General features: G+C 49.0%; 1 protein-coding gene across 2 annotated transcripts in view; it reads left to right on the forward strand.

Moving 5' to 3' along the window:
- Nucleotides 1-17055, forward strand: part of LOC126109780 (uncharacterized) — a 36885-nt gene extending 19830 nt beyond the window's left edge. Inside the window, exons 2-3 of one of the 2 annotated variants that reach the window (XM_049914837.1) lie at nucleotides 14497-15258; nucleotides 15805-17055. In XM_049914837.1, coding sequence (XP_049770794.1) covers nucleotides 14497-15258; nucleotides 15805-16359 — 1317 coding nt within the window. In that variant the 3' untranslated portion in view covers nucleotides 16360-17055. Of the gene's footprint in view, nucleotides 1-14496 lie in introns of both variants that reach the window. The other variant, XM_049914836.1, reaches the window with a different exon arrangement.
- The last annotated feature ends 6538 nt before the right edge of the window (nucleotides 17056-23593 follow it).

The raw sequence follows: 23593 nt of genomic DNA on the forward strand, positions 1-23593 counted from the left end.
CCTCACTGCTGTGCAGAGTACCCGCGCGCGTGTAAACACGGCGCTGACCTTACGCAACGAGCCGATAGGGGGAGCGCAGAGCGGTAGCCGCCTGTGCACTCAGCCAGTACGCGACGCTAGCGGGCTTTCCTCGTCGCGATTAGCTTCCGGCACTCCGCGTCGCCGCTACGCCTTTCACAACCTCCAACTCCAACGCATGCTCCGAGCACTGACCCGCTGTGGCATGCCCCTCAGTCAAATGGTGGAAGCAATCCAAAACTACATACACACTCCCAGAGACGCTATCAGAGCAGCTACTACCGCATTACGTCAGTCTCCATTTGCGAATAGACGAGTTTTGCTGTTCGGGCAGTACAATAAGAGAAGAAGGGGTGATAAAAAACTTAGGCTGGCAATTTCACAGAAATGTTTCCCGAAAGAGAGAAATGTGTTGACACCGATTGTCGATTCTGGACGTATTCGTTGTGTAGTTCCATATGGAAGTGAAACATATACAATGAACAGTAAAGACAAGAAGAGAATAGCAGCTTTATGAATGCAGTGATACAAGACAACGCAGAAGATTAGACACGTAGATCGAGTAATTAATGGAATTGAATAACAAAGGATATTTATAGCACTACCTGACTAAGTGAAAGTATCGATTGATGTGACTCATCCAGGAAACGTAGGTTACAATGGGTATAAAATTGAGCATTTACACTCAGATGACGAGATATGCACGTGATAGAGTTGCATGGATAATTGTACGAGGCAGCCTTCGTGCTGATGACTGCAATTACTGTGGGGAAAAGACGCGGAAGTGGGCCGCACCGGGGCGCTCATACAGCTGCTAGTTACGCTGTCGTACGGCGTGCTGGCCGGAGTGCTGCGACAAAAAGCCCCGCGACCTTTAGCACACAGTGCAAGGACTTCCCCGGGGCTGGTATTTGCAGCTAACGGTAGCCGCAGTCCTATTGTCCTCCGTCGGCTTAGATAACCTTGCTCTCTGGGTACAAGAGTTCCTTTCTTTACCCGGCGTCGAAGTCTCTCGGTTTCCCCCGCGTCGCAGCGGTAAAACATTTTGCCGGCACCTCGTAAGGGTCAAATAATGACAACACTACTTTCGATCATATGATTTAGAAAATTTACGCCTCTCGAGTTTGCTTCTACGTAGCAAGAACAGACTATACTGTCGCGGAATTTCCTTCCCTCAGGCGAACGAAATAAATAAATAAGTTGTGTCTCAACGTGAGTGCAGTAGTTGCTAACGTCTCGTTCAGCCAACTGTTTGTAAGGTTCGTATGCACAGTGGATCTTCTAACAATGTGCTATTTCAGTTGCTCGGTGTACTATATGGTCGATTGATTTGGACAGCCGTATGGGAGTCCGTGAGAGAAGTTATGTAACTGTCAACTCAGTAGCATCATGTAAAGATGAATGTCATAAATAAACACAGCTGAGTGGAATACAGCAAACATACACAAATATTATTAACACATTACCGCCAACCACAGGAAGATATGTGGCTTTGACGCTCGTCTTGCAGTTACGAAAACTGACACATTTATCCCGCGGATCGCTCCCGTATGCTGTCGTCAATCGTCAAACACACGCGTAAAGGCTGGACTGCGTGGAAGGGCTCGTGTGGGGGGGGGGGGGGGGGGGCAGCACCGTTTTCCAGCCTGGAGCGCGACAGTGACGTAGCGAGATCCCGGGAGAAAACTGCGGCGCTGTGGGCGTGCGCGCGCGGCGTGCAGCGAGCAGATCAGAGCAGGGCTTAATACAGAGGGCGTGGCCGCCGCCCACTGCAGCTTTCCCTGCCGGCTGCAGGGCTGGTTTGGCAGCCAGTTTAGTTGCCCAGCTGCACGTAGGTGGCGGCGGAAACCGCTGCCGGGGGAAAGCGGACGCACCTCTCTCTCTCTCTCTCTCTCTCTCTCTCTCTCTCTCTGACATACGGCGCAGATTACGGAACACGTCCTGCGCTCGTTACAGACACTTTATGGAGCATTGAGCCACTCCTAAAGAGGAATCGGTACGGTGTCCGAAAGCACTAGTCAAGTCAAACAGAGCTTGATCTATTCGTTGCAAAGATCCAGATGGCAGCAGTAAACGGAGCTTGGGTTGACGTAGTGTTTCTTGACATCTTAGAGCGCCTTCCATAAACATTTTATCTTCCTTTGTGCCGGAGTCATTACAGTCGCAAAACACGGTACATAACTTACACTGATGAGCCAGAACATTATGACCACTGCCGGCCGGGGTGGCAATGCGGTTCTGGGCGCTACAGTCTGAAACCGCGCGACCGCTACGGCCGCAGGTTCGAATCCTGCCTGGGGCATGGATGTGTGTGATGTCCTTAGGTTGGTTAGGTTTAAGTAGTTCTAAGTTCTAGGGGACTGATGACCTCATAAGTTAAGTCCCATAGTGCTCAGAGCCATTTGTGCCATTATGACCACTGCTGACCACTGTCCACCGCGACGTTGAATACCGCCTGGTGGCACTGCGGTCACGTGACGTGTTAAAACAAAACACGGATGGAGATTACCCTAACGAAGATATGGGCTGCAAGCGGGAAAATCTAGTGAGATAAGCGACTCTGACAAAGGCCAGATCACTATTATGCAGAGCCTCTGAACGAAGACGTCGGAAACGGCGAAGGTGGTCGAATGTTCACCAGCTACTGTCGTGAGCACCTACAGAAAGAGGTAGGACAGTGAAACTACCAGTAGGTGCTAAATGGCAGGACGTCCTCGACTCTTCACAGAACGTGGGGTTCGGCGCCTTGGCTGCTCTGTAAAGTGGGATAGAAGGTGATCTGCGGCATCTCTGCCGGAAAGAGCCCAATGCTGGCACACGGACCAGTGTTCCGGACCACAGCGTGCATCGCTCAACACGGAGCTCCGCCGTAGACCACAGACACTTGTTCACATGTTGACCCGACGGCATCGTCAATTACGACTGCAGAGGGCGCGGGACCATCGGGATTCTACCGTCCATCAATGGAAACGTGTCGGCTCTTCGAGTGAATCACATTTTTGCTACACCAGGTCGTTGGTCGTCCCCACAAACGCCGTCATCGAGGTGAACGGCGGCTCGAAACGTGCAGCCCGCCACGGACGCAGGCTGGTGTGAGCAGTATAATACTATGGGAGAGGTTCTCCTGCGTTTGCATGGGATCTGTGTAGTAAGCTGACAGCTGCGAACCACCTACATCCTTTCGTGTTCGATGTCTGATGATGATGTTTGGTTTGTGGGGTGCTCAACTGCGTGGTCATCAGCGCCCGTACAATTACCCAATCTTTTGCTCAGTCCAATTTCGCCACTTTCCTGGATGATGATGAAATGATGAGGACAACACAAACACCCAGTCATCTCGAGGCAGGTGAAAATCCCTGACCCCGCCGGGAATCGAACCCGGGACCCCGTGCTCGGGAAGCGAGAACGCTATCGCGAGACCACGAGCGGCGGACTTTCGTGTTCGATGTCTTTCCCGACGGCGATGTCATCTTTCGGCAGTGTAATTGTCCGTGTCTCGGAGCCAGAACCATGCTACAGTGATTGTGATGAACTCGCGTTGATGTCTCGGCGACAAAATTAGCATGATGTGAATCCTATGGAATCCATCTGGGTCGCTATGGATGCCATCACCGCGCACTCAAATCAACGGCCCTGTATTTCCGCGAGTTACATGCCATGTGCGTAGATATCTGATGCCACACACCTCCACAAAGCTATCAACAAACTTTCGGACTCTGATAGGCAGAATTAGTGATGTATTTGCTTCCGAAGACGGACAAACAAGCTATTAAGCAGGTGGTCATAGTGTTTTCGCCCATCAGTATATATTACTCCAATGGTTCAAAAGGCTCTGAGCACTATGGGACTCAACTTCTGAGGTCATTAGTCCCCTTGAACTTAGAACTAGTTAAACCTAACTAGCCTAAGCACACACATCCATGCCCGAGGCGCGATTCGAACCTGCGACCGTAGCGGTGGCGCGGTTCCAGACTGCAGCGCCTAGAACCGCACGGCCACTTCGGCCGGGCTATATATTACTACTCGACCCCTCTATCACTGGACTTGGCCTCTCAAGCCCGTTATCGGAAAGACGCTATGATATTACAGTGAACAAGTACAGTGCTGACCGAGGAAAACACATCCCACTGTGGAATATTTCGAGACACCTGCGTGAATACTATTAAAACGAGATTGGTTCCCCGCATAGTAGGTTGCCAGCTAGATATGTAGATGCATGTAAGACCGCCCGTTATAAGGGTAAATCTACAGCTGGGTGCGCACTTACACTTTTTGAGAATGAAGGTTATATGTGCCTGAAATGAATACCTCAGGTAAAGTACAGAACAACACACAAAGAAAGGTGTTTCCATTAGAACTGTACTGGTTGCACTAAAATAATGACGCATTTAAACAGTTTCGAATACTAAACAGTCATCATCAGAACTGAAAAAAGAGAAATATTAAATGTAATGACAAGGTATTTTGTAACAAATCGGATGGGTATATTTTCACATCTATGTCTTTTTTTAAAATTATTTATTTAACAACATTTGCACTTTAAACCCTTTTCTTAGTTGTGATCTTGACTGTTTAGCAGCCGAAATCGTCAACTTTGGTGTTACACCTGTATTTAGTCCGATCAAGACAGTTTTAATGAGAAGTTGTTTGAATAAGTTAGATCGCGTGATCTAAGTGAGAATTTCAAGTTTCATGAATACACAAAGGCCTGTAGTAACAGAAAATTGGACGCATGAAAGCCACCAAAAGTTGTAGTACGATGTCGGAAGCTTGAAACTGGAAACAGTACGGGATGTTATCTTGCGGGGGACTTGAGAATGTGGATTCCAGTATGTAAATGTACGAATAGGTTTCGACATAAGATAGGCTTTGGTTACTGGAGACCTCAGACCCGTCCCAGCTCGGGCTGACCAAAAGGAGCGGCGCGGCAGTAAGGAGCGAGAGTGCGGGAACCGAGTCGGAGGCGGCCGGCTCGTTAATTACCTAGTGCGAGTCGGCAGATGTCGCGTCAGGGAAAGCGGCTCGGCGCGGCTCGCCTCTGTGTGTGGGGCGCCCGGACCCCAGCCCCCGAGGTGTGTCGCCCTCGCAGAACAACCGGTCCGCCAGGGCGCCCCGCCAGCTTTCGCCCGGCCAGGAAGCGGGACCAGGATGCGGCGCGCCGTGCTTCCTGCGGTGCGCCGCGGCGGGATGCGAACTCGTTCCGTCCTGCCGGGCACCTCTTCAGGAAGCCGCACTTTCACTCTGCAGCCGCCGGTTTGCGGACCGCGGGCAGATCGTGTCGGGAGTCCACCACTGTCCCCTCCCTCCCCTGTCGGGTGAGAAGTAGCTGCAGAGTTCGCAAAGTGAACGCTCTTTTGGCATGGCTGCTGAAAATACCATTGCTTTCGGAGGGGCAGGGATATTCCTCTCCGTAAAAACGAGTAGTAAACCTGACCACGTTCAGCAGCTATCGAATTGTATCGCTGCTGCTTACTTGGAGTGGTATCCTGCCTCTAATTTGTTTTACTTTTTACTCTTTCCATTTTCCACAGCTAGGAGTGGTGTGGGATGTTCGAGATCCGGCCCAATGGAGAGTTGCTCTTCTGTTCAGCCAAGTATCACACGTAAATTTTAATTTTAATAATTAACAGCCTCAGTTGCACTGTTTGCCTAGAATTTACCTAGGTTTCAGTCGGGATAACCCAAGTTTCTTCAGAGTTGAGTTCCAGTACAGGACTCGTGGCTGCCGCATCGCGGTAGCGAAGTGGGGCCGAGGCAGTTCCAGATAACTTTTGTAGTCTGACGATAATTTATGAATTTTTAGTTTTAGCTTGACGATGTCCCCTATGGAAAGACGGTAGTTACTGTTATTCTGAATAACGTTGGGTTATCCCGACTGAAACCTAGGTAAATTCTAGGCAAACCGTGCAACTGAGGCTGTTGATTATTAAAATTAATATTTACACAGTATCAGACGAGCTGACAGCGGCGTAGATGGGGGATCCCAAGTGCGAATAAATATTAGGCTGTTACCGGTTGCGGTATACCGCTTACAACCACTGGAAAACTCCCGAAGAATTCGTGAATTGGAACCGTATCAATTTATTCCTGGGAAAACGTCCTTCGATAAAAATGTTCACTCAGCCAAAAATTAAAATGAATGTGTGTGTGTGTGTGTGTTTTTATTGAACGGAGTGAAGCGTAGCCCGCCTAACAATAATGTTTATTTTACTGAAATGCTCATGCTACATCGATAATGTATATACCTGTTTCCGCTGACTAGTTACTATCGGTAACCCACAAACAATTCTTGGCCGTTGGCTCCAACGCAACAAGCTGTAAGTCAACATCTCATAAGACTCAATCTTTTTCGAGTCATCAGCGCTCTCACTTGTCTGATGCGGCCGATGACGGCTCTTCTGTGAGCCCATCTCTACATCGCACAGTAGCACTTGCAGCCTACGCCGTTATTTATTTGTTGGATGTATTGCAATGCCTCCCGCTGCAGATCTTACCCTCTACAGCTCTCCAGGGAGATGTAGAGACCCTTACTGGAGAACCATAATTGTCTACAAAAGATACACAGCATGTTTACAAAACAACTGTCCCGCGCTCTCACAGGAAATAAGTACTCGTTGAGATGCGGTACGCTGCAGTTATATCAGTAACAAAGTCCTCACGCGCAACATTTGTTGGCAGCAGTAGGATCGTTCTGCAGGCTGCTTCAAATGCCGGTTCTCTAAATTTTCTGTTTTGTTCCTCGAAAATGGAGTCGCATTCCCTCTGAGGATCGCAATTTGAGTCCCCGAAGCAAAGCCCGCTAACACTTGTGTTTTGTTCGAACTTGCCGGTAACAAATCTAGCAGCCCACCTCTGAATTGCTTCGATGTCTTCCTTTATTCCGACCCGGTACAGGTCCCAAACACACGAACGGTCCCTCTAGTTTTCTTTTTCAGCCTCCTTTACAAATGAACCACACTTTCCCAAACTCTTCCAATAAACCGAAGTCGAACATTCGCCGTTCCTACCACACACCTCACATTATCGTTCCATTTAATATCGCTTCGCAACGTTAAACTCCGATATTTAATCAACGTGACTGTGTCAAAGAGGACACTACTAATGCTGTAAGCGGACATTACGGTATTGTTTTTCCTACTCAGACGCTATATTCATAGCTACCTGCCATACACCACAGCAACTACAAAGTTTGTTTAGCTTATCTTGTATCATCCTACACTCACTCAACTTCGACACCTGCCTGTACACCACAGCATCATCTGTAAAGACTGCTGCTGCTGCCCACTTGTCCACCACGTCATTCAGTACATAGAAGATAACAGTGGTCCTGTCATGCATCCCTGAGACACTGCTGACGATACCCTTCGCCCGCTACTGAGTCTGGAGACGCAGGAGAACGTCGCTGTGGGCTGCACTTTCCTCGTCTTCCGGAGCACCGATGTAATAGCCGACCTTTACACGTGGCGTGTCGGGTAGGAGAGGTGGGAGCGAATCTGACCGGACGGCCGCTTTCTCCGCCGTAAATCGTGGCCGCCGTTTCCGTCCGTCTGTCCGTCATGCAGACGGCCGGGTCGGTGCCGGCTTTCCCGCGCGTTGCATTCCGGAGCAAACGCGCTGCCGGCGATTTGCGTGAGTGATGCGCGAGAGCGGGTCGCAGCAACGTGAGGCGCCTCGCGGATGCTGCTGGCGGCGGCGGCGGCGGCGGCGCCTCTGAAGTCCGACGTGACGCGCGCAGCGCCGGGGGGCGCGCCACTCGCCAAGGACCGCAAGGGCGCGGGACACCTGCCAAGTGCGCACGGCAGCCATCTCCCGACGCAGAGTCCGTCCCATCCTAATGTTGCGGTCCTCACGTGACACTGCAGCGCTACACAGCAGGTGTCGCGGGTTCGATTCTCGCACGGGACGTGGCTGCGGCAATTGTGTGTGCTGCCACTGAGTGTACTCACCAGGGTTAGTAGCCTCAAACATGTTTTGATTAAGGCCCCTGGGAGAACCAACCGTGATAGAACAGTTCCACCTGGCATGAGGTTCAAATGGTTCAAATCGCTCTGAGCACTATGGGACTTAACATCTGTCGTCATCAGTCCCCTAGAACTTACAACTACTTAAACCTAACTAACCTAAGGACATCACACACATCCATGCCCGAGGCAGGATTCGAACCTGCGAGCGCAGCCGTCACGCGGTTCCAGACTCAAGCGCCTAGAACCGCTCGCCACACCGGCCGGCCTGGCATGAGGGAGAAGCTTGTAATTACCTCAGTACCAAAAAAAGCAGGACCTGTGTGGCGTGAGCACTGCCAAAATATGGCTTTCGCAAGTCGGAAATTTCAAATACTAACTCGATATTTCTACAGATTGAGGGAACGACAAATAGAAGCCCAACTGGGGGAACATATGTTTGTCTCCTGCACAAAAGTAACAGCACGCAAACGAACCCCCACTTCTACCATTTGTAGATTTGGAGAAAAGTTTGACAATATCCACCGCACTATAGTGCTTGAAGTTTTGAAGGCAGCAAGTGTAAAATACAGTGAGGTTAGTAACAACTTGAACAGAAACTAAAGTCCAATTCTGTGTCGAAGGATATGCCAGGTAAGCTGTGGTTGGGAATGGACTTAGACCTGGACAGAGCCTACCCCGCACGTTATTGAATCTGCACATCCAGCAAGCGGTAATCAAACCAAAGACAGATTTGCAAATTCAGGAGCAAGAAACAAGAATTTTGAATTTTGCCGAACACGCTGAAAGTCTGTCGTAGTGAACAAAGGAGTTAGAGGAGTAGTTGAATGGAATGGATTGTGTGTTGAAAAGAGCTAATGAGATGAATATCAAGAGAGGTACAATAAGATTAATGGAGTGTAACTGAATTTTAAACCAGGCGACGACGGGCAATCAGATTAAGAAATGAGATGCAAAAGGTGGACAAGTAGGTTCGCTATGTGGGCAGCAAAAGAACTGACGAGAGCAGAAGTAAGGAAGACGCAATGTATACCGACAGTAGCAAGTAATGCGACCATGTAAAGGGGAAAAATAATATATGTTAGGAAGTCTTTTGTGAAAGTATTTCTTTGGAGTGCAACGTTATATGCACGTGAAACGGGGACGGTAGGCTGCAGACAAGAAACTAGTGCTCGTTTTGGTAATGAGATGCTGTAGAACAATGCTGAAGGTTACATGCGTATATTGAGTGAGTAGTGAAAGGTTTATTAACGTTACTGCGGAAGTTACATGTTTATGAAACAATATAACAAAAAAGGAGTAGGTTGTAGGCCTTAACGAACACCACTAAGGAAGCGAGGTCACTCAGGTCCGCGTCCCCAGCACGTTAAACCCTAAAGGGAAAACAAGCGAGGCTGTCACAAAAGGAATGCGGCGATGGGATGTGGTGGATGGCGGCGCCCACAGCCATACAGAGCAGCCAGCGAGTGACCCCTGCCGTAAGTCGCCCTGCGCGACGCCTCACTTTCTCCTGCGGACAATCTCACACACACACACACACACACACACACACACACACTCGCGGCTGAAGCTCCTAGACCAGACCGGTCGGCAGCTCTCCGCTCGCCTGGCCGGCTAGACTGGCCACACCTCTTGCATCACACACACACACACACACACACACACACACACAGAAGCGCGCGCCTTCCGGAGCGTGTCTCAGCCGCTGCATTTCCATCCAACACAGCTTTACGAAAATTGCATGTCGCAAACCGATTTTCGCCGACAACGTCACATGTTAAGGTCTGAACGATTTTACTGACCCGTGCTGATGCTGGTTTCCCATGATGTTACTTCTTTTTACTCTCGTACTTTGCTAAGCAGTGGTTCTGTTTCAGATTTAGTCATCACGCTGTCTGATTCTCTTGAGTTAAACAAACGACGTTGATAAGGTCAATGTTTCTTCTACTACTTCCCAGGACAACCGACATTATTAAAATTAAATAGGAACCTGACAACCTAAGCACATTTCAAAGTTTATGTGTCACAGGAAATGTGACAGCTAGAACCCCATTTCCAGGATCAATACTACAGTGTTTACATGACCAAACACAAGCGATAACAGAGAATCTGTTTAAGAAATCCAGATTCGGGAATCCCATGTAAGCGTAGTGGTAAACAGGCGATTCGCACGCGACATCAACACTGCCTACCCTAAAGATACTGGACCATTGAAGTCTGCCTAGCACTTCACAATCACTTTCTACATCTATAATGTCCGCTCCTCAGCTGTTGCCGCTCATCCCATCGTCAACTGCACGGTTTTACATTTCTGCTCGTTTAAACTAAGTTCCCAGCCTTTGAAACCACGTTGCAAACTCTCCTAACTTCGACTTGATTTTTATACAGTTTTGTCTGGAAAATACATCACTACAGACAAATGTATCATCTGGGAAACGCTTGACGTTCCTGATAAGGTAACGAATATAGGAACCGATCGCTTGAAACGCTAATTACAATACTAATAGAAAATCATATTTCCCTCATTTCTGTGCCCATATTTTCCGTAGTTGCTTTATAATTATTGAAGGCATTTTAAACTCGTCTGTGCAGTTACAAGAATGTAGTTGCAAAGATAATATTATACCAGCGACAGCCGCTAATAACACTTTTGACTTTTGGTGCCAGTTTCGAATGTCACCAGTCATCATCAGGAACATGTAGTTTTTTAATGACAGTATCCGCGTGGATACATATATGGTGGTGCAGCCATTCACGACGGTGTTCACACAGGCATCGTAATGAAAAACCTTGTGCATCGAGGTGATTAATAATATTGAAAACTGGTAGCAATAATAGAGAGATGGTACAACACGATTCTCGATAAATATCGTGAGGCAGCAGCTACTGAAAATATTTCGAAAATGTTGATGCGTCCGTGCCTCCCCACCCACGCTGTAATTGGCTTCATTCCGTTATCGGCCGCAGAGTGAACGAGCACCGAACGGAATTAACGACCGCGCCGGACTGCGGAGTTAAGGACCGCTCCGGCGGGGACGCTAATGGCCACTTAGCCGCTGACGTACCGTCGCCGGCCCCCTGCGCTTTGCATCTCGGACACCTCGCTCCATCTTTATGCAAATCCTAACTGGAACCGCGCGTAATCGAAAAGAATAGCCCGCGCCCAAGTTCGTTAACGCCATTAGTCCTCGCAAACGTTGGCCGTCACGCGTGCTTTACAAGCCGTTACACTCACTCATATTCCTCTCGCGTCGTAGGCGGGGCCAATTGCTGCGGCACGCGATCGGTTTTGGCGGCCCGGAGGCAGCCCGGAATTTGATGCGTGAATCAAAGAGCTTCCTCCGTAGGGCGGAAGCTCACTACATCGACTAGGGAGCTTTCCGGAGACTGAGAGAAGCGAATACCGCTTGGCAGTTCTTGAGAAGCAGAAGACTGGGTAACACGGACCAGGCGGATGCCCAGTTCCTCGACCGCCGGGACACGTTCCACGCCGTTTGCAGATTTTTTGGGTTTGCAACAGAATTGTCATTTTCTGTGTACAGTATTTAGTTAGCTTCCCTGGTTGTCTTCACTACACGCCTTACGAATGTAACTCAGTTGCAAACTTAAGAACTTGCAAACAATCAGTTTCGCTTTCTTCCTGTGGTCTTGAGTCCAAGAAATGGTTCTGTGCGACTCTCCACGGTACTCTAGCCTGTGGAAGCCTCTTCGTCCTCAATATCCGTCTACAATTTCTAACTCCCCCACCCCCCCCCCCACATTTCTCTCTCTTACAAAACTTACTCCTTTTTGCTGTCTCAGGCTGTGTCCTAAGAACCGATTAGGGAACTGATGACCCTGTAGTTTGATCCCTTTCTATCCAAACCAACCAACCGATTGCTTCTTTCAGTCGGGTTTCTCCGTAAAGCTCTTTATTCCCAGTTCCATCCAGTACCTCCTAATTAGTCACTCGATCTACTTTTTGTCTGGGAACTAAACTTCCTATCGTTCTACACCATCGTCTAGTGAACGAAATACAAACTTACGGACGACTTTCGTGTCTGAGCTAAGCCTGGACAGGTGTCCACCAGCCAAACAATTGTTACTGTTTACGTTTTGTGTGAGGTTCAACATGAGAGGTGGCGCTCATAACTCCATACCCTGAATCGCCGGCTGCTGAGGAGACGCGCCCTCTGTGCTCTGTTCCGCATCTACACTCCGCAGGCCGCCTTACACTGTGTGGTGGAGGGTACTTCTGACACTGCTATTAGCGAACGATCCGTGGAAAGAACGAGTGTCGGTGAGACTACGCGTGATCTACTGCTCTGATTTTCTCGTCTAAGGTGGTGGGGGACGGCGGTGGGAGAGAGTGACACCTTGTTCGACTCTTCGTGGGAGGTACTCATTCGGAATTCGAGTGGTGAACCTCTCCGTGATGCACCCCCCCCCCCCCCCTCCCGTGTAGCGCCTGCCATTGGAGATTGCTGAGCATGTGCGGAACGCTCTCGTGCTTGCTGAACGAAGCGCTTTTGTCCTGCAGGGTGAAACGGTCACTCACCGCAACGGCGCAAGGACGAACATAAGCATCATAGACGTACAGCTTAGCACAGGCAATCCCACGGGAAAGCAAACTCAGCTCTGTAAGGCCATACGAAGATGTACCAGCCTGCACAACGGGCCGCCTGGCGCCAAAGCATCTCACTATCAGATACTCCGTAGACGTTGGCAGGATCTGGAATCTTGCCCAGTCGAACAATACTTGCCGCCACTTGCCGAGCCAAACTGCCCACCACTCGCGAAGTGACTGGAACGCCGCAGACCATCTGGTCAATGTTGAGGACGCTCCCCCCTGCCAGGTAGTCGCCTCACACTGGCGCCACGTTCATCAGTTGCTCTTGGCAAGGTACCCCTCGATATCACCCGGTGGATGAATCAGCGGACAGTTATAGTTACGGCGGGATGTTCGGCGAATGTCTCAGTGCGAAACAGCAGATAAGCTTCATCCACACGCATCTTAACGTTGTAACATCCTCGACCGTGTCGACGTTTAAAAGCTGCACTTGCAATTATAGTCGTAGCACATCTATAGACCGTTCGTTTGTCTCTTTATAAAAATGTACAGATTTACTCCGAAATTGAAGAAATTTTGCACACTTTACTTTCGAGACAAGAGGAAGATCACTGTCTACATAAGGTTTCGTAATCTGACTTGAAATGTGTACTTAATATATTAAGGGTGAGCAGTTACCAAACATGTCGAAAAGTACTTGACCAATTTAGGCCTACTTCAAAGTTCCTGGCCGATTTACTTCAAATTTCTACAATTAGATGACACAATGAAAAAATAAATGGAAAATTAAATGGCCATAAAACAAAATATATTGTGATAAACTGTGATTCCTATTGCAAGACTAAGTTACAGGGCCAATATCTGTCTTGGAGATAGTACACCCAGACGTCACTACATAGTGCGAAAACTCCAGAGTTTCACAGAAACATGATTGATAACTGGTGTTTATTGATCAGTTGCCGTTGTTACGCTAGCAGCGGTAACAGGCTGGCCGTTAAAAAACCTACTGCTGAACGCAATAAAAACTACCATCAGCACGGGATATGCCGCAGGTGAAGACGTATTCGTTCGTCAAGTTCCGTTGACACCCAGTCATTGAAATAATCCCTTCGACAAGAGACTGCAGTTTCCCATGCGCCTTGCATTCGCTATCAACAAGGCACAGGGCTAACAACTTTGTGCGGCAGATATAAACATGCCAGGCAGTTAGTATGTTGTATGTACGACTTCTGGTAACATGTGCGTCTGTCATCCAGTAGTCACGGGCAACGTTTCCAGCCAAACTTACCTCGTATGAACTTTCTAAGTACTGAAATAAGCCAAATTTCATTCGCAGTTCAGCTCGTAAGTTCATGTACTAAGAATATGGGTGGAAAAGCAGTCTCTGCCCACCGAAAGACAAGGCCACGTGCAACCGTAACTCGTACTAGCTGACGGTAATGTTAGACGTCAGGACATCAGACGCCGCACTACTGCGTTCCACAGGCAGCTAGTGAACAATACAGGAGAAAATACTGAAGCAGTGACAGCAGTTCAGTGTGCCTCGATCCTAGATATGGCACTTCACGTTAACATTCGTCGTCAACAGATGGTGACATGTCTATGGCAGCTTTCTTATCTCTCTTTCTCTCTCTCTCTCTCTCTCTCTCTCTCTCTCTCTCTCTCTCTGTGTCTCTGTCTCTGTCTCTCTCTCTCTCTCTCTCTTTCTGTACCCTTTTCTGAGACATGCTGCTGTGTGCTACGAACAAATGTCACACGTGAGTTAAGATGCCACTTGTTGCTGTGTATGGTTCTTTTGTGCCTCACTAACGTGTTAGCAACATATTCATGTCGGTATTAGTTCTTATAACCTTTCGCGACTTCCCTGTCCTTTTCTGTTTCCTTCCTAATTCCCGAAAACAGCGCGGTAGCCTTGCTGCCTCGCGTCGCTGCTCTTCTTTAACTGACGTGCCGCCCTGGCTGTTGCAGGTGCTATACGTCCTCGCGGTGTCACTAGCGGTGCTGGTGGCAGCCGCAGAGGAGAAGAAGGCGGCGTCGTCGGCGTCGTCGGAGGAGCGGAAGGACGCCAAGGCGCAGCCGGTGAAGCGCGGCCTCCTGGGGCTGGGCTACGGCCTCGGCGGCTACGGCTCGCAGGTGGCCGACGCCCTCGTCCTGGGCGGACAGTCGCTGCCCGCCTTTGGGGGCGGCCTCGGCGGTGGCTTCGGGGGCGGCGCCATCGGCGGCGGTCTGATCGGAGGCGGCTACGGCGGCGGCTACGGAGGCGGCTACGGCGGCGGCGGCGGCGGCGGCGGCGGCTACGCCCGCTACGGCGAGCACGTCAAGACCGTGGTCAAGGTGCCGGTGCCCGTCGACCGGCCGTACCCGGTCCACGTGAAAGTCCCCGTGCCGCAGCCCTACCCGGTGGAGAAGCGCGTCGAAGTGCCCGTGCCGCACCCGGTGCCCGTGCACGTCAAGGTGCCCTACCCGGTGGAGAAGCGCGTCGAGGTCCGAGTGCCCTACCCGGTGCAGGTTCCCGTCGACAGGCCCTACCCCGTCCACGTCAAAGTCGCAGTGCCGCAGCCCTACCCCGTCGAGGTCAAGGTCCCCGTCCCCCAGCCGTACCCCGTGGAGAAGCGCGTAGAGGTGCCAGTTCCAGTTGAAGTCAAGGTTCCCGTACACGTTCCGGTCGACAGACCTTACCCTGTCCACGTGAAAGTCCCCGTACCTCAGCCCTACCCCGTCCACGTCAAGGTCCCAGTGCCGCAGCCGTACCCAGTGGAGAAGAGAGTCGAAGTCCCGGTGCCGCAGCCCTACCCTGTAGAAGTCAAGGTGCCCGTCGACCGTCCTTACCCAGTTCACGTTCCGGTGGAGAAGCGTGTCGAGGTGCCCGTTCCCGTTCACATCAAGGTCCCTGTCCCACAGCCCTACCCAGTCGAAGTCAAGGTACCTGTAGACAGACCCTACCCAGTTCACGTCAAGGTACCAGTACCTCAGCCCTACCCCGTCGAGAAGCCGGTACCCGTCCCAGTACCTCAACCCTACCCTGTCCACGTCAAAGTACCGGTTCCTCAGCCGTACCCGGTGGAGAAGCGTGTCGAAGTACCTGTCGACAGGCCGTACCCCGTCCACGTGAAGGTTCCCGTGCCTCAGCCGTACCCTGTCGAAGTGAAGGTGCCGGTACCGCAGCCCTACCCAGTGGAGAAGCGCGTGGAGGTTCCCGTACCGCACCCCGTCCCCGTGCAAGTCCCCGTCGACAGGCCGGTCCCCGTGCCTCAGCCCTACCCGGTCCACGTCAAGGTTCCGGTCGACAGGCCCTACCCGGTGCCTCAGCCCTACCCAGTTCACGTCAAGGTTCCCGTCGACAGGCCCTACCCGGTGCCCGTGAAGGTGCCCGTCCCACAACCGTACCCGGTGGAGAAGCGCGTCGAAGTTCCGGTTAAGGTGCCGGTGCCTCAGCCGTACCCAGTGGAGGTCAAAGTACCTGTCGACAGGCCTTATCCCGTAGAAGTCAAGGTGCCGTACCCAGTGGAGAAGCGCGTTGAGGTCCCAGTTCAAGTGCCGGTCCCACAGCCGTACCCAGTCGAAAAGAGGGTCGAAGTTCCGGTGAAGGTGCCCGTGCCTCAGCCGTACCCAGTCGAAGTGAAGGTCCCCGTGCAGGTGCCCGTGCCCCAGCCCTACCCCGTCCACGTCAAAGTCCCCGTGGACCGTCCCGTCGCCGTGCCCCACCCCTACCCCGTGAAGGTGCCCGTCGACCGCCCCTACCCCGTCAAAGTGCCCTTCCCCGTGCCAGTACACCAGCCTCACCCTAGCTACGGATACGGATACGGGGTGAACGCCGGCTGGAAGAAGTAAACATCGGCAGCTAGGCGCAGCTAACCGGGGCAGATATCTGGACATAAACAGTGCGACACTGGAGCGCCACCTTCGCACGGAGGGACGTCCGAAGACCACCGGGGACAAAGGCGGACACGCCGACCGGAAGAGCTGCCACTCCGCTGTCTGCAGTCCTGGAAGACGACGGTAGAACGCAGCGTTCGCCTAGAAAAGAAGCACGGAAGAGCTCCACAGCCAGAGACACACCACGCTCTGGCTGACGCTTCTAGTGTTCCCCACCACACCCTCGAGCGTTGCTGTCTGACATGGAAGCCCCTGGACAACACAGGTTCTTCCGAGTCTTCCAGGAGGCGGCAGAGCGGTGCCGGCCGCTCGGGACCCCGTCCCTTCCCGTCCTCCAGTGTGGACGGGCGCAGCTTCAGCGTCGCGCAGTGGTCTTCTTCGCCCTGAAGACTGCGGCGCTCCGGCGCGCCGAAACGTTGTACAGCACATCTCATCCCTCACGTCCTCCTCGTCGCCGACGACACCCCTCATGGATGCGCCTTCTTCTCCTTTTTTTACTTCTGTTTTCGGTTTATTTGTAAGTATGTATAGCCATTGCATCGTAACAGCCATCACTTCCATATGTGTGTGTTTTATACGTGTCTTTCGCGTCATGTCTCATTTTTCCTTTTTTATACTGAAATATAGTAAAGTCATTTTTGTAAAAGTAAACTCTGGTGTTAAATTCATTCTACCAATTGCTACACTCCCTAACATTCCTTTATGATCCTGTCCAAGAGCATAGAAGTGCATAGCACATGTATTCAACAGAGTACGCAGAATCATTTGCTGTTTATCAAATACCTCTTAAAAAATATGGTACTGTGATAAAGCTGGAGCTGATGTTGTTACCATGCACAGTTAATCCAACATAAATGTCAGGGGAGCTAAGCATTGTGGTATGCCACCACCACCACCCCCACCACCACCACCACCATCACCACAATCATAAACTTCAACGAAGGTACCATGAAACCATAAATTCTCTTTGTGTCATACTCATCTGCCATCTTGGCGAAGCATTTTGCTGTGGGTATAGGTATGAAATTTTGCATGGGCCATAGGTCAGTTCAAGGTTATAGCGGCAGAAAATCTAAATATTAAATCCATTTCTACTTTGTCTTGCTTCTTGCTAGACCTACTACTGCAAACATCAATACCACAGCTTGGTCTCACGGAAAACTATTGTCGGAACAAAAACGCCTTAGTTCAAAAACAATCAAGATATGGTGGCCTTCACTTTGCGAGCCCCTCATTGCTATTCGCTTGGGCTACAGTGGATCATCAACATATAAAAAGGAGTCTGATGTGGAAACCTTAGGTGCTCTAACCTGTGTATGCTTAAACACACTGCGGAATTCGAAATACAAATTGTGCTTTGCGAGTCATGAGTCTCCAGCAGTAACATTAACATTGGGAAAAAAAAAGAGGATCTCGTGAATATAACTTCCAACACGTATTGGGCGCTCTAATGACAATGATCATATATTTCATAAACTCAGGTTTTTTTTACGATACTTAAAATGTCAGAGAAAAGCTAGCAGGAACCGCGCTCGTAAAACAGAACGCCATTTCCTAATCAGCACCGAAATCGGTAGGCTATGCTGGACTCTACAAGCATCTCGTAAATTGTAATACCTGAGCGTCAGATATCAACTATACCCTGATGCATAAAGAGACGAACTGCGCCGGTCAAAAGTGCAACAGCTGTGTCAACCTTACACTATTATGAACATACACGACTAGAAATATACAGAGAATAGAATGGGAATACAACAGATAATAATGTTTGGCATAAGCTTAAGATTCCTGGCCATCTGAAAGCTGTAGGTACTTGAAAATGGTTACAACAGTAATAACTAGATGTTCATTAGCTATCTGACTTATATGTCCTGTCAGCTAAGCACATCCATTCTGCAGCATCAAAAAGGACAGTAGCTAACTGAAGAGCGAAACTGCCGTCTTAGGTTTATCCCAAATTTTTCCTCTGAATATTAACTGCTGCAGGATTTGTAGCATAGTACTGGTTGACATCATAATGCACATATTCAGTGGAGCTACTGGAAAATTGGAAAATGGTTCCATATTTTGGACAATCGACAGTTCGTAATGTCCCTCCTCTCTGCCTTTTTTTTTTTGGGGGGGGGGGGGGGGGACTGCAAACTGTGGGCTTTATGTCTTAAGCTAATTTTTACTGCTGGACGAAGACAGGGTATGCAGTGGACCAGATTCTTACTTGATTTCGTAACTGCTCTTGCACTGTCTTGGCGTAGTACGACGAGCCTGCAGCTTGCACCTCATTCCCTGCGTTTAGCTGTGAAAGAGTGAGCAACAAACTGTCCCGACGACCCGCCCTCACAGCCTTACTTCCGCCAGTACCTCATCTACCGCCATCCAGACTTCAGAGAAGTTCCCCTGTATGCCTTGCGGGAGTAGGACTCCTGGAAGAACAGATACTGCGGAGAAGAGACTCGGCCACAACCTGAGGGAATGTCTCCAGAACAAAGCTTTCACAATGCGCAAGAGTGTAAGCTGGTCTGAAATTTCGTGGTAGGTCACATTCCTGTTTTCCTATTACGGATTTTTATTTTCTGAGCTACCATGTGGTACAGGAAAGTTTTCCACAATTGCGTTTCTGCTAGGTGAGCTCTTTGTCAGTCATGAGATCTAGACATTGCCCTACGTCTACCACCACAGTAGCTCCTGAGTGTTTGATTTGTATTTATTTTAATCCTTTTTACGGTGAACAAATGTCGACCGTGTTGATTAGCGGATGTGCTTCCCGTATTGCACAAATACAAACAGAACAACCTGATAATAATTTACGAGGGTTGCCCAGAAAGTAATGCACCGCATTTTCCTTCTCAGGCGAAAACAATTCTAGGAATGCGAAACGTTACGCATGTATTATATGAAGTCTGCTGAGTGAGCGCGCCAAGTTTCCGTCACTTCCGACAGACAGCGTAGCTGCAGGACATTTTCAAAACGGCGTTTGTAGGTGATGTACGTTACAAGCAATGTGCCGTCATTGAATTTCTCGCTGCAGGGGAATAAACTGTGGGGAATATTCAGAAACGCTTGTGCAAAGTCTCTGGAGGGTCTGCTGTCGACAGCAGTTCACTTGTCGCTGGGCACGGAGGGTGAGGTCATCAGAAGGCGGTTCTTTCATTTGGTGCCACTAAAAGATGTCACTCGTGGAAGACATTTTGAGGATGATGAGGAGGTGATTCACGCAGTAAATCGCTGGCTCCGCCACCAAGACAAGGATTGCTACCGACAGGGAATACACGCCCTTGTTTCGCGCTGGAGGAAGGCCTTAGAGCAGGATGGAGATCTAGTGGAAAATGGGGTGTGTAGATAGAACACCAATGTTCCGTGTGTGTAAGCCTCACTATGTTAAATAAAGAATTGTTGAAGAAAAAAATACGGTGCATTACTTTCTGGGCAACCCTCTCAGAAACGGTAAAACGTGGCCTCTGAAGCTCAGGTAGTTCACGCGGTTTAGATGTAAGAGCTGTCTGGAAACGGATTTCTGAGGGACGCAGTAGTGCGACGTCTGGTCTCTTGGCGCCTAACATTACCGTCAGCCGGTATGAGTTACTGTCACACGTGGCTCTGTCTTTTTGAGGTCAGAGAGTGCTTTTCCAGCCCTGCGTGCAGTACACGCACTTTACGACCTGAACTGCGAATCAAGGTGTAAAAAGTTCATCTGATGTAAGTTTGGCTGGAAAAGTTGTCCGTGTCTACTGGATGACAGGGACACATGGCACCAGAAGTCGTACAAACAACACATCCGTTCCTTATTAAGGAAGGACGTTCATCAAATTGACTGACAATGTCAATTCTTAAATTTATTTTTACTTTATTAGTACAACTCATGCATAATAAGTTGTCAAAGTTTCAATGATGTAATCGCACACTAAGTGCCTGCAAAATAATTAAGTTTGTGACGCGACCTTCCCGTCACACTTTTTGAAGCAACACTTCAATACTAACCCGATGAACGACGATTTCACGACTTAAACTTGTACGGGATACATCTAGAAGCTGCAATGTCAATCTTCGGTATTACAGATCATATAAGATTCTGTTTCGTATCTTAGAAACAATAACAAACCAGCCGATTTGTTTGTGAAGAGGTAATTCTTGTTTTGCCTTGTGCTACCGGCGGAGGTTTACGCTTATGTTCGCTTCTTTCATCACACAAGAATGCCACTGAGACAAAGAGTTATAGGAAGTGCAATATGAGCTACATATTTCCACATGCTGTCAACAGATGAAGATCCCATTCATCATTTGTGCCACACTAGCTGAGCTTCATATCGATAGGATCGGAGGGATGACAGTCCAAACAGTCGAAGATAGGGTTCCAAATTATATCGTGGATACTGTCGGACTCAGTTACAGGTTTCTGGCATATCCTGAACTACTAAAAAAATATACATGAAGATAGTAACTGTTCTCGAAAGAATAGATGCCATTGATGATCGTGCAGCTTCTCTCACGGCAGTCGCGCTATTCATCTGTCTCCTCGGTGGCTCAGATGGATAAATCGTCTGCCATGTAAGCAGGAGATCCCAGGTTCGAGTCCCGGTCGGGGCACACATTTTCCGCTGTTCCCATCGAGGTATATCAACACCACCTCTCGGCAGCTGCGGGTTTCAATTAATTATCATTTATACTGCTGCATCAAACCAGTCTCAGGACTGAAGACCACAACAACAACTAAAAACGTAACTCCACGGCAAAACTCAGGATCCAGAGCAGTGTGAATTCACTCTTATGGAAAGGATGTCCTAAAACGACAGTTTTTAATTTACTGCAGTTTTCACACTTGCAACCGATTGCAGTTCTTGTATTTAATGGTGAGAACCTAGAGAAGATGAAGGCATTAGCGATAACTGGCTTTGAGATGGGAAATTTCACTCAAGACGTCTTGAGCAAAATCGATTAACAGCGCTTCTCTGCAGCTTAAAAGTCAGTTAAACATATGGTAAGGGAAAGACGGCGAAAAACCAGAAGAGAAGCCCTGAAAGGAAGGAGGACCGTGACTACACGTCTGGGGCCTTCTGATGAGACGGCATAAGGGGAAACGTTAAGTTGAATTTTTAATTGCATTTCCTCAAAACTATGTTTTTTTTTAATTTATGTACTTCTTTCTCAGGATCTATGAAGGCTAGAATTATGAAATTTTCAATACTTAATTCTATAAACCCAATAAATGTCGTCTCGAGAGTACGTTTTGAAATTCTGAGTGTCATCTGAAATATGGGGCAAAGTGCTTGGAAGTTTGCATGAATTTTGTATTATACATACAGAATTACAATTAAAAATTGTTAAAATTCTCCTATTCGATATATTGAAAAAAAGCTCATGCGAGGAGTTTACTCCACGTAAAGAGACTAATGAGAGAAAATTTTGTGCCGGCCGAAGTGGCCGTGCGGTTAAAGGCGCTGCAGTCTGGAACCGCAAGACCGCTACGGTCGCAGGTTCGAATCCTGCCTCGGGCATGGATGTTTGTGATGTCCTTAGGTTAGTTAGGTTTAACTAGTTCTAAGTTCTAGGGGACTAATGACCTCAGCAGTTGAGTCCCATAGTGCTCAGAGCCATTTTATTTAGAAAATTTTGTAGACATCTCTTGAACAGTTTCTGAGAAGAAGGTACGCATATGTTTTTGAAGAGAAAATTATTAAAGTCCATATAAGAGTTAAATACATGTAATTCAAGGAATTTAACAGTAAATGCGTTAATTTCACTTAAAGCATGGTACAAAATTTCATTGCTGTATCTTCAAAATAGTGAATTTGGTACATCTTTTAAACTGTGTTCATTTTTCATGAACATCCTCCCTCAGCTGATGTACATCCGTCTGAGGACTGTGGTGTAAACTTCCAAAACGCGTTGTGGGGACTAGAATCAAGGTGACTGGCTATAGTAGTTTCTTGAAACATTCTGACAGATTAAAATTGCATGCTGGACCGAGACTCGAACTCGGGGTCTTTTCCTTTCGTGGGCAAGTCCTCTACCGACTGAGCTACCCAAGCACGACCCAAGAACCCTCCTCAGAGCTTTACTTCTTCCATTGCCTCGTCTCCTACCCACCGGAATGTCCTTTCATTCAGAAGCGCTTGTCCTGTAAGTCTCGTAGGAGAGCTTCTGCAAAGTTTGGAAGGTAAGAGACGAGGTACCGGCGGAAGTGAAACAGCGAGGACGGGTCGTGAGTCGTGACGCGGCGGCTCAGTCGGTAAAAGCATTTGCCCGCGAAAGGCAAAGGTCCCGGGTTCGAGTCTCGGTCCAGCACACAGTTTTAATCTGCCAGGAAGTTTCATATCAGCGCACACACCGCTGCAGAGCGAAAATTTCTTTCTGATAGTAATTTCTTGTTTTTACAGGGAACCACGGCGGTCGCGGACAAGACTTAAGTAAAGTGTTCGCACTTAAAAACAGTAGGCTTTCTCAGCCGGTGCTACACTTCACCAAAGTGAAAAAGCGTAGACACTACGGGCTTCTTGTCTTTGTACGTCTTCATTACGCTTCGTACGTGAATACACACTACTATAGTAGTAGACCGTGTTGCCTAAAACCTGTTTAGACCGTCGTGGAAAGTGTTGTACTCGTAGTAAGTGAGAAGCAGACATTTCGTTCAGGTTATCCAGTGAAAGATTTTGCCCGTAGCGTGACACATTCTCCGCTGCAGTGGTACAATGACCGTCCCCCTCCAGGTGAGAAGCCTAACGATTGTGAAGGAGCAGTCACCACGAAACCTGACCCTCACATTCGATAGCCACGCCTAGGCAGGTTTGGCGCAAAAAATGTAGTATATATGAATGGTTTTCTAGCTTGCAACGTCCACCGACGTTTTTTCTAAGCCAAATGTGCATCACATGTCGCACGTACGCAACACTGGTTCACCAGCGGCAACAATACCTTCCTGAGCTGGACTTCCGCCAGGAGAGCAGATCATGGGGATTTCGAACCCTTGAAGCCAGGAAAGTTTGTAGCTAAGCTGTCTTGGATTGAAATGGAGACAAAGCATACAACCTTAAACTAAACTCTGTGTGTGTGTGTGTGTGTGTGTGTGTGTGTGTGTGTGTGTGTGTGTGTAAGAGAGAGAGAGAGAGAGAGAGAGAGAGAGAGAGAGAGAGAGAGCCCATGCGTCTGAAAGTCTGCAACAGTTTAAACCGGGAAACAGTCTAAAGAGCTAGTAAGG

This window comes from Schistocerca cancellata, chromosome 12 (assembly GCF_023864275.1).
Source record: "Schistocerca cancellata isolate TAMUIC-IGC-003103 chromosome 12, iqSchCanc2.1, whole genome shotgun sequence".
NCBI lineage: Eukaryota > Metazoa > Arthropoda > Insecta > Orthoptera > Acrididae > Schistocerca > Schistocerca cancellata.